Here is a 17,214-nt window from a genome sequence, read left to right as displayed (position 1 = left end):
TCCTTCATCTTAGTGTGTTTAGTGTTGATCATGGAAGGAAGGGGGCAGAACACCGGTGACGATGCGCCGGGGCCGTCATCAACGGTGGAGTGCCCTGAAGTTACCACTATACCTTATGGTGATGAGGCTTTTGTATATGGAAATGTGTGCGGTGAGGGTCCAGGGGGACGTGTAATATCTCCGATTAGCGGAGATGAGTATGGCTGGGCGGCGCGTGAGGTTAAAGAACTTAGAAGTCAATTTAGGAGTAGGGTTGTGATAACAAACTGGATCGAGAATAGTTGTGTGTTGAGAACCTTAGGATATCAAACCTGTATAAAGTTGATAGCTTGCCGAGATGATGAGAGGGTATGCTATGGTAGGGAGAATGCTTCTGATGAATTTTTTTATTGTTACGCTGCGTTGTTCTACGATTTGTATTTGCGATTGCCGTTTACCAGTTTCCAAATGGATGTTTTGCGCATCCTGAACGTTGCTCCTAGCCAGTTGCATCCCAACAGTTAGGGGTATGTGCAGGCTTTCGGGCTGCTGTGTCGGGCGTTAGGAATTAGGCCCACTGTAGGTTTGTTTCTATATTTCTTTAGATGTCGACCGGTGGCCACGAAGGGATGGGTGTCATTGATATCTGAGCCGGGTAATGCATTATTAGAGCTTTACCTGCAGTCATATAGGAATTTTAAAGAGAAGGTTTTTAAGGTGTCGATTACCGAAGTCGGTCGGCGGTATTTTTTCGATGGCGAGGGGAACCCCCGATTCCCCTTGTATTGGACACAGGACCCATTGAGGTTCACTTCTTGGCCGGAAGATAAGATGACGATTGAAGAGCTAGAGGCGTTGAGTGTGTTGACCGCGTTACCACGCTCCTTTTCTTCCCGTCAGCTTATAGATTGCCTCGAGTTCGACGACGCGGAGGCGAGGGTGTTTGGTATGTGTCTTTGCTTATTGTCGTTGTAGATTGCATTGTTGTTATTGACTGTTCTGGATGGATTGTGGTTTTTGCAGAGATTATGGGGAGAAAAGGAAGTGGCAAAAGTTGGTTTCAGTTAATCGGCAAGGAGAGGACTAAAGTTAGCCGCCCGGGGCCGTCTGTCGGACAGGCTGTTGGTCAACCATGCCCCCTAGTGGCATCAACCGAGCCGGTACCAGTGGTACTGTCGGCGTCGACCGACGAGACAATAGCTGCTGAAGTGCCGCTAGTGCGTAAAAGGAAGACGAAGGCGGTCGACATCAGTCGCGAAGCCTCAAAGAAGAAGAAGGCGGTAGTCGAGGAAACTGAGCGTCCCCTCCCCCAAGGGTATGGGATCCTGCTTTCACGCTGGGTCATAAGGTGGATCTGCAGATGGACGCCTCGGAGAAAAGGGTTTTCGAAAACATGCGGATACTGTCGAAGAGGTTGTTGGCGACACGCCCAATATTGTAATAGATTAGGATTTGCTATATACATGTAGATATAATACCTTTGAACTTGGATTTGCTGAAATTTTGAATGACTGTGAATGTTGAATTGTATTGAGTTTTGAATGTTTAAATTTGTCGATTTTGCGATTTGTTTGCCGTAACGACCGCTAAGTATCAATGTGGAGTGTATGGATGACGCGATGTGCGACCGTCGAGAGTGATGGTCGAGTGAGGTGAATACTGGGTGTTCCAGAGGGAACATCTACCAGAGGGAGTGTATCCCAAGCGGATTGGGTGTTCAAGGGTGAACATCTACCAGCGGGAGTGTATCCCAATTCATTTGTGTGTTCAGGAAAGAACATCTACCAGGCGGCTTGCTCCCATTTCATTTGTGTGTAGAAATGTTCGAGACGACGACCCTGGGACTCGACACTATAGAAGTGATAAATGGCATTAAGTATGAATCATAATGAAAAGTACTCTTTATTTCGGAACAGGTTTAGAAAATGTGGGAGGAATAACCAATAAAAAATGAAAATTAACTAAAATAGTATTTAAGGTGAGTGGCATTCCAGGTGTTGGGAACTGGTTGTCCATCAAGAAGCTGGAGGCGATATGCTCCGTTCGACATGTCTTCTACAATTCGAAATGGTCCTTCCCAGTTGGCTGAAAGCTTCCCGTGTGCTCGATTCTTCCTAGCCTCTCCCCGCTTTCGCCATACCAGATCTCCTTTTTTGAAGGTTCTGGGTTTGACTTTGGTGTTGTATCGGCGAGATAGCATTCGCTTCTGTGCTGCTGCATGAATGGCGGCAACCTCTCGACGTTCAGGAAGGATGTCGAGATTTATCCTCAACTGTTCCTCATTAAGGGACATATCAGTGATATTGCGCCTTAATGAAGGCTCGCCCACTTCGACTGGGAGCATGGCATCAGTGCCGTAAGTCAGGTTGAATGGGGTGTCCCCTGTAGAGCCGTGAGGTGTGCACCTGTACGCCCATAAAACCTCTGGTAGTTCCTCCACCCATAAACCTTTGGCTTCACCAAGTCGCTTCTTTAACTCTGTCAGTATGGCTTTGTTCGCGGCCTCTGCTTGGCCGTTAGTTTGAGGATGTTCGACGGATGAGGTGACATGTTGGATGCCTAACTGGCTGAGGAAATCTTCTAGCTTACGCTCAACGAATTGGCGACCGTTGTCGGTGATGATTTTCTTAGGGAGGCCGAATCGACAGATGAGACGCCAGATGAACTTCTGCACTCGTTGGGCACTGATAACGGATAACGGCTCGGCCTCTATCCATTTTGTGAAGTAGTCGACCGCTACTAGGAGGAACTTGTTTTGCGCTTTGGCGATCGGCAGTGGTCCAACTATGTCGAGACCCCACTGAGCGAACGGCCAGGGAGAGACGATATGGTGCAAATCTTCGGGAGGTGCGTGAATGTCGTGACCATGGGCCTGACAGGAAATACAGCTCTTGACGAATGTTTCACAGTCGTGGTCGAGCGTAGGCCAATAATATCCCACGCGGAGAACACGTGCTCTCATGGTCCGTTTGCCAGAGTGCAACCCGCATATTCCGGTGTGTAACTCGCGCAATACGTAGGTTGCCTCTTCCTCTGAAATGCACTTCAACAGAGGAGTGCCATAGCCGCGACGGTATAAGTCGTCACCTATACACACAAAACGTGCAATGCGCTTGGAATCAACCACAGAAATGATGTCTCCATTGTCTTGTTTTTCCATAAGATCCTTAATATTCTGGCGCCAATTTGTTGTGGGTGTCGATAGATTGGTGACGAACGCTTCCACCACAGGACTATCGAGCGTCATCTTAATGATTGAGGATAGCTGTGTTCGCTCCTTGGAATGAGCCAATTTAGACAAGAGATATGCTCTTGCGTTTTGTTCCCTGGGTACATGGAGGACGTTAACCTCGACGAAATTTCGGAGTAAGGATTGAGCCTTGTGGAAATAACGTAATAGCTGATTATCTTTGACTTGATAGGTTTCGTTCACGTGGCCGACTACCAACTTCGAGTCCATCCGACACTCTAAACGATCAACCGTGAGCTCCCTGGCTAGGGATAGGCCAGCAATCAAGGCTTCGTATTCGGCCTGGTTATTGCTAGCTGGGAATTTGAAGGTGATGGCTTGCTCAATAACTAAACCATCTGGTCCCTCTAGAACGATACCGGCTCCTCCTCCCTTTTTGCCGAAGGATCCGTCTACACTGAGTAGCCATTTGGTGATTGAGTCCTCTGGGGGGTAGCGACTCAGCCGCAAAGTCTGCTAAGTGTTGACCCTTGACGGACCCACGCGGCTCGTAGCGGAGTCCGAATTCTGACAGTTCTACGGACCAGGAGACCATCCTTCCTGCCAAGTCGGGTTTGCGAAGGATCTTGGCTATGGGATGGTCTGTGCGGACTATCACTTGATGACTTTGGAAATACGGGCGTAGGCGTCGAGAAGCGGTGAGCAACGCCAGGGCAATTTTCTCAATTCGAGAATAGCGCTCTTCGGCCCCCTGCAACGTACGACTGACGAAGTATATCAGTTTAAGGGAGGGTGCCTCCTGTATCAAGGCAGCACTAACAGCGTGGTGGGATGCCGCAATGTACAGCTGCAAGTCAGATCCATCATCCGGCCGAGCCATAATCGGATGACTTGTGAGAATGCGTTTGACAGTGTCGAATGCTGCTTCACAATCATCGTCCCAGTGTCGGGTGGTGCCCTTTTTTAAATTCTTCAGGATGGGTTTGATGTGCTCAGCGAGCTTCGGGATGAATCGGGACAAAGCTGTAACTCGCCCCACCAGACGCTGCACATCCCTTAAAGTTTGCGGAGCCGTCATGTCGAGTACAGCTCTGCACTTGTCCAGATTAGCTTCAATGCCTCGACGTGTGAGCATGAAGCCCAAGAACTTACCTGCGGGAACGCCGAAAGTGCACTTGGAAGGGTTAAGGCGCAGGCTGTACCGTCGAAGTTGGCCAAAAACTTCCTTCAAATCCTGCAGGTGTTGCTCCATAGAGTTGCTGCGAACAACCATGTCGTCGACATACACATCCATACATCGTCCTATTTGATGATGGAATACTTTATCCATGAGGCGCTGGTAAGTGGCCCCGGCATTCTTCAATCCAAACGACATTACCTCATAATAGTAATTAGCGCGTTCGGTAATTAAGGCCGTCTTGTTTTGATCTGGTTTGTACATTGGGATCTGGTTGTATCCTGAATAAGCGTCGAGAAAACTCAGTATAACATGACCTGAAGCTCCATCTACCAAACGATCGATGCTAGGTAGGGGATATGAATCTTTGGGACATGCCTTGTTGAGATCTGTGAAGTCGACACACATTCTCCACTGGCCATTTGACTTCTTAACCATGACTACGTTTGACAGCCACGTAGTGTAAGTTAACTCCCTGATAAATTGGGCGTTCATCAACTTCTCGACCTCCGCTTGAATGGCTTTGCGCTTTTCCTCCCCGAACCGTCGCTTTTTCTGGGCGACAGGCCGTGCCTCCTGGAAGATGGATAATCTTGTGGCCATGACCCCGGGGTGAATTCCTGGCATGTCGGCGGTCGTCCATGCAAATAAATCGGCATGGTTCCGTAGTATATGCTCTAGATCGCGTTCTTCGCTTGGGGTGAGGTCCCCGCCAATGGTGGTGGTTTTAGATGCGTCACTTGTCAGGGAGAGGAGTTTAACCTCGCCTTGCGGAAGAAGACGGTCGTCTACATTGGTTCGGGGGTCCAAGTCGACTGCCGCTGCCTCGGCTCCCTTTGCCCTTCTAGTTGGAATGACAGGGGTTACTTTCAGTCCCGCCACATAACACTGTCGGGCTGTTCGTTGATCTGCCCTTACGGTACAAATGTCACCCTGCTCTGTCGGAAATTTCATGGCGAGGTGAGGAGTGGATACAATTGCCCCGAACGCATTCAGGCAAGGGCGTCCTAGTAGGGCGTTATATGATGTATTTGCCTCGACCAGCAAGAATCGAATTCGAAGTTCAGGTGCTTCCCGACTTGTTCCGAGCCGAGTTCGCAGATCCAGGTATCCTCTGGTATCCACTCTTTCTCCTGAGAATCCTACAAATTGTTCATCAAACGGGGCGATGAGATCCTCAGGTAGGTCCATTTTCTGAAAGGTGGACCAGTACAAAATGTTGACCGAACTCCCTTGGTCGACGAGGACCTTGCTGACATCATATCGAGCGATACTAGCTGTGATGACCATAGGGTCATCATGATCAGGGTCGGGTGCATGGAAGTCGGCGTTCGTAAAGGTGATGTCAGGGATCGATCGGCATTTGCGTTCGACCATGTGAACCGACTTCAATTGTCTCAAATGTCGCTTCCTTGCTGAAGCTGACACGCCCCCCGGCGAAACCGCTAGATATGGTGTCAATGCGGCCTCAGACTGAGCGCTCTCTCTCCAGCCGTCGAGGCGGACTACGTGATCGTCTGCGGGGTTGATCATCTCTAGGGTGTGATCGTTGGTCGCTTCGCCTAGAAAGATCTCCTCGGCGGGGGGTGACAGCTCTAGTGGAGGCTCTATCCTTAATGTAATTCTGAAGATAACCTGCACGGATGAGTCTCTCTAGTTCGTCCTTCACCATGTTGCATTCTTCTGTGTCGTGCCCCTGATTCATATGGAACCGGCAGGTTTTGTTACTGTCTGCATTTTTCGGGGTGGCCTTTCGTTGCACGGTCAAGAGTTCGGCGTGCAAGGCCTCTTCAAGCACCCTCGCCCGTGGTGCATTGAGAGTCGTATAACGATCGTACTTAGACATCCACCCCGCCTCCTTCCGAGGTGGTCGGTCCGGTTTGTAGTCGTTAGTGGATCGCTTAACTGGTTTCCTTGCCTCCTGGCTGGAGATATCCTGATGTTGTTTCTTTCGGGAGTTACGGTGGTCTTCGATGCGGATGAATTTTGCAATAGTGGATTGCAATTCTTCCATGGAGGCGGGAGGATCAGCATACAACTGTTCCGCAAACTGCCCCGGCCTTAAGCAGGACGATAAATTGCTGATGATGAAAGCGGGAGTGATATCCTTTACGCGCCGGGCCGTCTCGATATACCGTTGCATAAAAGCTTTCAGGGTCTCATCCTTCTCCTGCTTGGTATGGACAAGCTCCGCAGCGGTTACCGCCGGTTTTCTGTTGGCCGCATACTGCTTGCGGAATAAGGATTCGATCGTGGCGAAACAATCTACTGAATTCCGTGGAAGGTTATGGAACCACTCCAGAGCTTCACCCTTAAGAGATAAAGAAAAAGCTCTGCATATTACCGGGTCGTTGTCAGTATAGAATGCCATGGCATCTATAAAATTGCGTAGATGGTTGTCGGGGTCATCAGAACCATTGTAACGTTCTAAGGTTGGGGGAGGTTTGTCTGGCATGTTTGCTTGCACAATGGCCTCTGTGAACGGAAGGAGGTTGGTGAGGCGGATGGGAGTAGGCCCATTTCTTCCCCCGTCAGCGGGATGAGAAGCTTCGCCATGATGACTGACTTCGTTCTCCTCCTGTCTGTTTGAGGCAGACAATTCTGGTGGCGGGAGCTGTGCCCTTAACGCCGCCATCTCTTCCGCCTGTTTGCGTTGGACTTCTTGCTGCTCCTTTATGGTTTGTGTTTGTGTCTCAATCTGTGCCTGCAGCTGCCTGATCAATTCACGCGTGTTGAAATCTTCCATTGCTCCGGTGGCGTTGTTGGGATAGTAAATCTCGGGCCCCACGGTGGGCGCCAAAATGTTTCAGTAGGGATATGGAGACCAAGATTCCAGCCTAACAACTCGGGACCGCTTCTTCTTTGTACTGCTCTTACTGTGCTGTTTCTCTCTCTCTTCTCTGCTTCTCTGAGTAAAGATGGGCTGGGTACCTGCAAAGGCACTCCGACGCTCAAGTCAGAAAGGGATATGATCAATCCGATTAGGAGTAATCTTTCTTAATTTTCTATATGGGAAAAACGTACCTTTTCTCTCTTGTGATTCGTATATTTAAAACAGTAAAACAAACTGTTACCTGAAAATCCAGACAGTTATCGAAGTGGACTGTTTAGAAGTTGTAACTGCTAGATTGTGTGTTGATACTGAGTCAATTGCTTCCGTGATTCACGGCGTTGGTTAGCTAATATGCGTAACTGCTTATCTGTAACCGCTAAACCGTATGCTACAATATCGCACGCCGTATGTCGATCGTCCTGTGTGTCGACATGGATAGGCGACATGTTGTATGAGCGCTTCGTGTCGCGACATTACTATTTTGGTTGTCGAGCACCAAGTAGTCGACGACAATGTGCAACTGCGATCATACGACATTACGACATCCACGACATCTGTCGTCAGGTCGCCTGGGTTATCGGCCGACCGTTTGGTTTAGGTGTCGTTAGGTCGCCCGGGTACTGTAGCATTATGGTGAGATTGTTAATATTTTTTCAAAATGTGGTATCCATCCTTCTTCATTGTAGTTTGTCTTTCATATTCCAAAGTTATTGTTATCTTAAAATTTTATTTTTATTTAAGCTTATAATTTTCTAATATGTTGTTTATCTTTTATAAGTTGAATTTGTGATTAATTTATATGTCTATTAATTATATATATATATATATATATATATATATATATATATATATATATATATATATATATATATATATATATATTATATATATATATAATTCCATCTCGAGATCATTACAGTCTTTTAATATTTTATTTCAAAAATCCATGTTGATAAAGTTTTAATAAAGAAAAAAAATAGGTTTCATTTTTTAATCTACCACTAATGTAAGCTTTTATTCACACTTTCTAACTCTTGTTGATAAAGTTTTAATAAAGAAAAAAAAAAATATAAGCTTTTATTCACACTTTCTAACTCTTGTTGATAAAGTTTTAATAAAGAAAAAAAAAATAGGTTTCATTATTTAATCTACCACTAATGTAAGCTTTTATTCACACTTTCTAACTCTTGTGCTAACAACTTCCGTGATTTATTTTTTCTTTCACTTTTAAATTTTATTGATGCGAGTAGATCATTAAATTTTTTTTTTCTCACACATGAATATTTTAGTGTGTTTACGTACAATTTTGTTTTACCAGAGACTGAATTCTTATAATGTTTCTTTTTTACAATTTTGTAAGTTATTTGCAGCTAGAATTCTTAATTTTGATAAACAAATTCTTAACAACATTTTTTTCTAGTTTTATAAATTTATATATTTATTTATAACAAATTACTTTATTCAAATTTTATAATTTTTGATAAAATCATGTTGATATAAATTTTAAAAATATATTTAATATAATATTTATAAATTAATTAGAAATAAAAAGTGTGAAAAGTGATTATAATAAATAAGATAATTTAAATGTATTGTAATTATGATAATAGTAAAATTATCATAATAAAATATTATAATTATGATTTTTTTTTATAAAATTAATTTTAATATATTTTTATTTATTTGGTTGAATAATTTATGTAATAAATTTTTGTGTGTAATAAGTTAAAAGAATAAAATTAAATAATAATATGATTGTAGGTAAAAATATTGATTTTTTTAAGAGGCATTGTTCCCACCAATAATTACACATATAACAATATCCAGGGAATCAAATTCTGAGTTTTTTTTTTATTATTTAAAATCTTTCTAAAAAGTGCAGAACAAATAAAAACAAATATCATATATATATATATATATATATATATAAAAGGAAATAATGTTTATATTTATTATTGAATTTTGTAAGGTAATATATTTTAATTGTATTTTTATTTAGGTAAAGTACATGATTTGATGAGTTAAAAAAATGAAACAAATTTATATGAAAGAGGTTATTTTAAAAATAATTTTTTATTGAAATAAATTGAGTTAAAATAATAAAAAAGTAAGAATTATTTTATTTGTAATTTTGTTTGTAATAGTCATCCTTCACTCTTGTCCAGTTAAATAAATTTTGTTAAAAAAAGATTCCAAAAAATAGGATGTATTTTTCTAATTTTTGACTTTAATTTAAATATCTAATAACTTAAACAAATAATTATCTAATTTGACTTTGAATTTAAATTTTAATTTTTTAAATCTATACCTTTTGTGTTTTAAAATTTTTATAAAATTCTATAAAGAACTTTTATATTTTGCTATATTTTAAATTTATATATTTTTCTAAATAAAACCTTTTAAGAAAAAAATCTATACTTTTTTATTATTTTCTTTAAATAATTATTTTATAAATAAACCTAATTTTTTTACATTATGTTACTAATTTTTAACTTTACGTTAACAAAATTTTCAAATATTTCCATCTACAATCATATTATTATTTAATTTATTTTCCTAACTTATTACACACAAAAATTACTTACATAAATTATTTTAACTAAATAAATATACATTTCTCAAAATTAATTTAAAAAAAAACCATAATTACAATATTTTATTGTGATAGTTTTACTGTTACCATAATTACAATATATTGAAATTATCTTATTTATTATAATTAATCTTCAAACTTTTTATTTTCTATTAATTGATAAATATTAAATTAAATATATTTTTTAAAATTATATTCACATGAATTTATAAAAAAGTTCAAATTTTCAATAAAGTAATTTATTATAAATAAATGTACAAATCTATAAAACTAGAAAAAAATGTTAAGAATTTGTTCCTAAAGAAATGAATTTCAATAACAAACATGTTTATAATCAATTAACCCATGGAAACTACCATCCAAAACTAGTTGTATGTTATAAATCATATAACTAGCATTCATCCATTTACCAGTTAAAGGTTTCAAAATTAAGACATAAGGTTTAGTCATGAGTGTGCTTCTCTTTGCTAACTCAAGATTTTCTCTCTCTCTTAATATATTGTTATTTTTCATCATCACGTCGTTCAAGTTCGAATTCCATAGCCCTTTTCTGGAATTCAATAAAAGGGGATTGGAGAGGAATATTGGAAAAAGAGATTAAAAAAAGTGAATACAAACGAATATAAATGTTTTTTCCTCTTAGTGTCACGGGTCTCACACATACTATAGAATTAAACTATGAAAATGCAAACAACACAATTTTTAAGAGTTTTTTTTTTTAAAACACTTCTTGATTGAGGAAAATTGATTAAAAATTGTAAAATCAAGGAGAAACATTAAATTTTATACATTTTAATTAATGAAGAAAGAGAGTACTTAAAAAACATAAAGTATTAAAGAATGATATTGCTCTTTTTTAAAATTATTTATTTAATTCTTAAATGGTGAAAAGTTACCAATTCAGTTTTTCAGAAAATAGTCTAATTAAACTGGTCTTTAATAACATAATTTAATGACAAAATTGGTTCTTATCATATTTTAATAATCAAACAATCTTATCAAAATTTAAGAATGCTGTGTGATGTAGAACTTCTTACATATTTAAGGATTAAAATAATTACATTATATTTTAAAAAGAATTTAAATTTACCTTATCTTTACACCGAATCATTGACTAATTGTTTTTTCCCTGAAATATTTTACCCAATAAATAAACGAGTATATTTAAGGATTAAAATAATTACATTAAATTTTGAAAAGAATTTAAATGAGAAGTAACTTATCTTTACACCGAATCATCGACCAATCGTTTTTTCCTTAAAATATTTTACCCAATAAAAAAAAATTATATTTAAGGATTAAAATAATTACATTAAATTTTAAAAAGAATTTAAATGAGAAGTAACTTATCTTCACACCGAATCATTGACCAATTGTTTTCTCCTTAAACTATTTTACCCAATAAATAAACGATTTGTTACATTTACCTTATCCAATAAAGATAGAATAATACAATGTAATATAATATATATATATATATATATATATATATATATATATATATATATATATATATATGTATAACAACACAACATAAAACACCTATCTGCTCCTTTCCTTGTTTCCATCCGCACTCACGATCTTTGTTGATTCACTCATCCACTGTGTGCCTTGCGATTGCGACAATGGGCGCCAGCAGCGACCCGACCCAAGACGGGTCAGACGAGCAGCAAAAGCGGTCTGAGATCTATACCTACGAGGCGCCGTGGCACATCTACGCCATGAACTGGAGTGTCCGCCGTGACAAGAAGTATCGCCTTGCCATCGCCTCCCTCCTCGAACAGTACTCTAACCGCGTCGAGATTGTTCAGCTCGACGATTCCAACGGTGAGATCCGCTCCGACCCGACCCTCTCCTTCGAACACCCCTACCCTCCAACCAAGGCCATCTTCATCCCCGACAAGGACTGCCAACGCCCCGACCTCCTCGCCACCTCCTCCGACTTCCTCCGCGTCTGGCGCATCGCCGACACGGACGCGGAATCCTCCCCTCGCGCAGTCGAACTGAAGTCCCTCCTTAATGGAAACAAAAACAGCGAGTACTGTGGGCCCCTCACCTCCTTCGACTGGAACGAGGCCGAGCCGCGCCGCATAGGCACTTCCAGCATCGACACCACCTGCACCATCTGGGACATCGAGAAGGAAACTGTCGACACACAGTTAATAGCGCATGACAAAGAGGTTTACGACATAGCGTGGGGCGGCGTTGGCGTGTTCGCTTCCGTCTCTGCTGATGGCTCCGTTAGGGTTTTTGATCTCCGCGACAAAGAGCACTCCACAATAATCTACGAGAGCTCTGAACCGGACACTCCTCTGGTTCGGCTGGGGTGGAACAAGCAGGACCCGAGGTACATGGCCACTATTATCATGGACAGCGCCAAGGTGGTGGTGCTGGATATTCGCTTCCCCACACTGCCTGTGGTGGAGCTGCAGCGGCACCAGGCCAGCGTCAACGCCATTGCATGGGCCCCGCATAGCTCCTGTCATATATGCACTGCAGGGGACGATTCTCAGGCGCTGATTTGGGATTTGTCATCCATGGGTCAACCTGTGGAGGGTGGGCTTGATCCAATTCTTGCGTACACTGCTGGGGCGGAGATTGAGCAGCTTCAGTGGTCGTCTTCGCAGCCTGATTGGGTCGCCATTGCGTTCTCTACTAAACTTCAGATTCTTAGGGTTTGATTATTATTATTCCTGTTTTATCCTCTTTTTCTTTGTTTCCTCCATGTGCAAACCGGACTTTGGGATAATTTAGACTTGAAATCACATCTCTATCTTTGGGATAATTTAGACTTGAAATCACATCTCTATCTCTGTTCCGTTTATTGTTGAAACCGATGATGATGATATGTGGCTTTTGAACGGAAGTAGTTTTATTTGGTGTTTAGTGTGAAATTCAAAGTTTTGCTTAGTGTATTTCTGCCACCTTAGTCTATGAAAAGATCAATTTTGGCGTCACCGGCATTGTTTTAAGTTTTATTGTTTTAAGTTTTCTGGGGCAGCATTGTCCATAAGTTTCTGAAATTTAGTAGCCTAGTTGCAACTGTTGACATTGCTGGAAACTGTAGACAAATTTGACTTATGAGGGTTGAAAACCTTGATATTATTTGGCACATTCTTGTTTACTAGGAAATGATCCGGTATGTAAATGTTTTGTTTGGTGAATCTTTAGCTCAATTAAATTCTATTATATGTGCCATAGAGGTTGTGTTATGTGTTTGTCACTGACTATTTGTTGTTTGGGTTTTGTGCCATTTTCTTGAACTGTAACATAATGTTCATGGTTATGTGGTTCTTGACTGTGTGTTTTTGCTGTTGGTGTTTGTTTCTTTGGATGATGGGTGCATTTCTGTTTTTCTAGATGCTATGATTTCTTTATTGTTTAATCTTCCTGGTGTGTCCTAATTAAGACAAAGCTGATCAAAGAGGGTACAAAGTGGTCTCTGCCGTACCAATTCCCTTTCTTTTCTTTTATCTTTACAGTGTGCAATGTTTGTTTCATTTCAACTGACTATGGTTCTGCTTTAAGATTTCTAGCTTTCCTTTTTGTACTCTAGACTTAAGGTCATTGAAGGGGAAGAGTTTACACTTAAGGTGGTTGAAGGTGAAGTTAAAGGGTTTAGACTTTAGAAAAGCATTCTGCACACAATGTTGTTGCCCGGGGTTTTGGTTTTTTGTTATTATTATAAAAAAATGAAAGCATCTGAACCGATGAACTTTTTTCCTTTACATATATGAAAAATATCCAATTCCTCCTTCAGTTGACTCCAAGTAAACTGTTATTGTTGACAACTACTGATACAAGAGACGGATGATGGATTTGGATTCTGTTAGCTGTAAAATCTATTGGATTTGCACTCAAGCAGTCATTACAGGAAAATTTCTTTAGAAATGTCTTTTTAAAATTCTAGAAATTATTGTTATATATTGTAATTGTGTGCATGCATGTGCACAATTTGATTGTTGTAAATGTTAAATAACTCACCTGATGGGCTTTGTGCTTGAAATCATGTTTTTCCAGATCCTTTAAGAATTTTGTCCAAGATGGTTAAACCTTGTAAATTCCCTTTAGTTGGCACAATAGGACTGGATCTTGAGGGCTGTTAGATTTTCAATTTCAAACTTCGTGCTTAACTGGATAATAAGTTAATTTGAGCAGCATTGTATGTGTAGAGGGTATTGTATTTGGAAAGTATCTTTAAGAAATGAAAATAAAATAATCTTTAATATATCCTATAACCTAATAGGTAATGTTCCGTGAATAAACCACGATTTATTCTGGTTAAAGAATACTTTTTTTTAAGAAATAATCCTTTGGTAACTCCCCAACAAGAACTGCAAGCCTTAATTGCAACATCAAAGCCAAAGGTATATGAATCGATGGATTTTAGACGTAGTCAGCATTTACTCTTAGTTTAATGGTACTGACTTCTGTTGGTTCGGAAGAGGTGGATAACCAGGAAATATATTGAATGACTTGATAAAATACCAATTGTTCTTTATTTGTATTATCTGTTATAACGGGCAAATTTTAGGATCCATTGGTGCTCTATCTGAATCATTTCAATGGGAGTGAACTTATTAATGGCCACCAAATTGGAGAGATGATTTGGACTAGTCTGATTAATGTAGTTAATCACCTGTTACTCTGCACAAACTTGCTCCTATTCTGCACAAACTTGCTCCAATGCAAAGTTTTTGAATGATATCTACTAGTTTATGATGACATGGATAGATGATTGATCATCTCTCGTCTTGTCTTGGTAGATTGATTGAGGGGGTGTAAACTTCTGACATCATGATCGGTGGCGTTGTGTGACCTTTAGATTATTTTAGTTTCAATTAACAAATAAATATTGAAGAACAGCAAGATGAGTCAAATTTACTGAAGAATTAGAGGGATATGTAGCTCTTCATGGATGTAAATAATAATGCTATCACTTTTGTAGGTATCTTGCATTTATATGAAAAACTTGAAACAAGGTCAGCAGTATTTCCATCTTATGAAAGATCGCTAAGGTTATAGTGGATCACGCTAAGGTTATAGTGGATCACTTTAAGTGCCCGGATGAAGTATCTAGTGAAAATGTTGTATATAGAAAGTTGTAAAAATAACCTCGAGCTTAAATCTTCATCTGAAAGTGATACTTCACAATTAAAAGAAATTTAAATACATAAAATATAAATAATTTAATTTCAAATTGTTTAATTTTTTTATTATAAAATAATTTAAAATTTCTCTAAGAACATGAATTACTATTTTAAAGTTCTCCGTTCAAATACACTAGTTAGTTTTAATAAAAAGAAAATAACAATGAATATTAGTGGTTATTGTATGATAGGAATTTTGAACACTCCAAACTAAGGGTAAAATTATTTTGGGTATAAACAATTTTCCATTTATTCCCATATTCTATACCATCGTAACTAATAATACTTGAATAACATTCCATTTTTTTTATTAACTATTAGTGGATACATATGTGTTATATTCACTTTTTCTATGTATATTTTTTTGTGATAAAAAAATAAAATTATTTTTATTCTTATTGTTATAATTATAAAATTAAATATAAATAAATTTTGTAAGTAATCTTTTAATTAAAAAAAATATTGTAAGTAATCTTTTAATTAAAAAAAATATTAAATTTAAAAAAATGGCCAAATTAAAAAAGTTGACTAAATTTAAATAAACTGTTACTTAGAAGATAATATTGATAAAATAATTAATTTAATTTAAAAAACATTAAAAAAAAAATTTAAATAAAAAGATAGTTATATAATATATATATATATATATATATATATATATATAATGTAACTATAATTGTGAATGGAAAATAATTAATGTAGGTTGTTTGATAAGAGAGATAAAAATAATAATTAAAAGTAAAATAATTGAAAAAAAAAACAGTGAAACTTTATGTTATTTTTATTTATCTATATACTCATCAAGTAGAACGTTAATGTCTATTAAAGGTAAAATTTATTAAACGATGTACTTATCTTTGTCCAAATATCTTTAATATATTTATATTTAATTTTTTAAAATTAATTTTATTAATATATTGTGCATATTCTATCTTTAATATATTTATATTTAATATATTTTAAATTAATTTTATTAATATATTGTTCATATTTAAGTGTATCTCGACCACCTAAAATGATATATATTTAATTTAAGAATATTTGATAAAATATATTTAAGTTAAGAAGAATTGTAAATCGTATTAGTCAAAGTTAATCTAACGTTATTAGACAATGTAGATTAATTAATTTCATTATGATATACAGTATAGTATATCAGATAAATTAATTACATTTATTCATTGCTCATTTAATATTGTTTGACGCACGTGACTGATTATAGTGTTTGAGTGTCTTTTATAAACATACCCTTCATTTGGCTTGAAAAGGACAAGTACCTAGATATCCCCCATCTAAGGAAGAGCAGTGATTATTAGAGTGAGTGTGAAGAGTTCAAGGTTGTCTTTGCGAGGTATAGTCGGCTCCATAAGGACATTTTGGCAATTACCACGGGGTCTTTGTGAAGATAGTACTGTATGGTATCTACGAGAAACATGATGGTTGGAGAGAATGAAGCAGAATCCAAAATAAACGAAAATGTAACAAGAGTTTATTGAATTCAGGAGTGTTGTGGAGATGAACGCCCTAAGGCAAGAGAATGTCAGACTTATGACGAAGGTGGAGGCTGGCGACAAAGGAAAGAAGAAGGTCACAACATCGAAGATCGACGAGGTAAGCAATAACAATAATACTAAAACACGAGGCACATTGAGTACTTCGTTTGTGATGCGAGGAAGTTGGCATCATCCTTTTGTAGACGACATCATGGAGGTTCCCCTCCCAAGTAATTTGAAGTCCCTCACTATAGACCAGTATAAAGGTAGAACTGATCCTAATGAGAGTGTGGATGTTTGTGTCACATAGGTCAGCTTGTATACCATTGATGACTTAATCATGTGTAGAGTTTTTCGCACAACTTTGAAGGGAGCATCGCTAAATTTGTTTACCCACCTACCTCCTTTCTCCATAGAAAGGTTTAACATCATGTCATCTCATTTTTGCGCTTAGTTTACCATTAGTTGGCTACACCATCTGACTTCGCTAGTGAATATAACACAAAAGAAGGGAGAGTCGCTGCGTGCTTTCATGGAGCGATTCAGCAAGGTTGCACTTAATATCATAAATCTCATGCTTATAGCTTTCAACCTAGACGAGTTGAGGCAATGTGTTGCCAAGTTCATGTAGCTTGAAGAATTGAGAGAGTTTAGAAACAAAGTGAAGGCAAAAATGATGCCTAGTGAGGGAAAACCTATTGACCAAGGTGGTGGGGTAAATACTTGAAAAAAATCATATGTTAAAGGGACAAAATTGTTTAAAGAGAAAAATACATTAATAAAGAATGTTCAACATTGA

General features: G+C 38.4%; 1 protein-coding gene across 1 annotated transcript; it reads left to right on the top strand.

The window, feature by feature from the left end:
* Positions 1-11,294: 11,294 nt before the first annotated feature.
* On the top strand, positions 11,295-12,579 carry LOC108326865 (WD repeat-containing protein LWD1). Its single transcript, XM_017560457.2, has one exon. The coding sequence runs from the start codon at positions 11,398-11,400 to the stop codon at positions 12,451-12,453; it is 1,056 nt and encodes a 351-aa protein (XP_017415946.1). The 5' UTR covers positions 11,295-11,397; the 3' UTR covers positions 12,454-12,579.
* Positions 12,580-17,214: the final 4,635 nt, after the last annotated feature.

Source organism: Vigna angularis, chromosome 2 (genome assembly GCF_016808095.1).
Source record: "Vigna angularis cultivar LongXiaoDou No.4 chromosome 2, ASM1680809v1, whole genome shotgun sequence".
In the NCBI taxonomy this organism is placed as follows: Eukaryota; Viridiplantae; Streptophyta; class Magnoliopsida; order Fabales; family Fabaceae; genus Vigna; species Vigna angularis.
The sequence above is the reverse complement of the archived record's forward strand: the minus strand, read 5'-3'. Positions and strand labels throughout refer to the sequence as shown.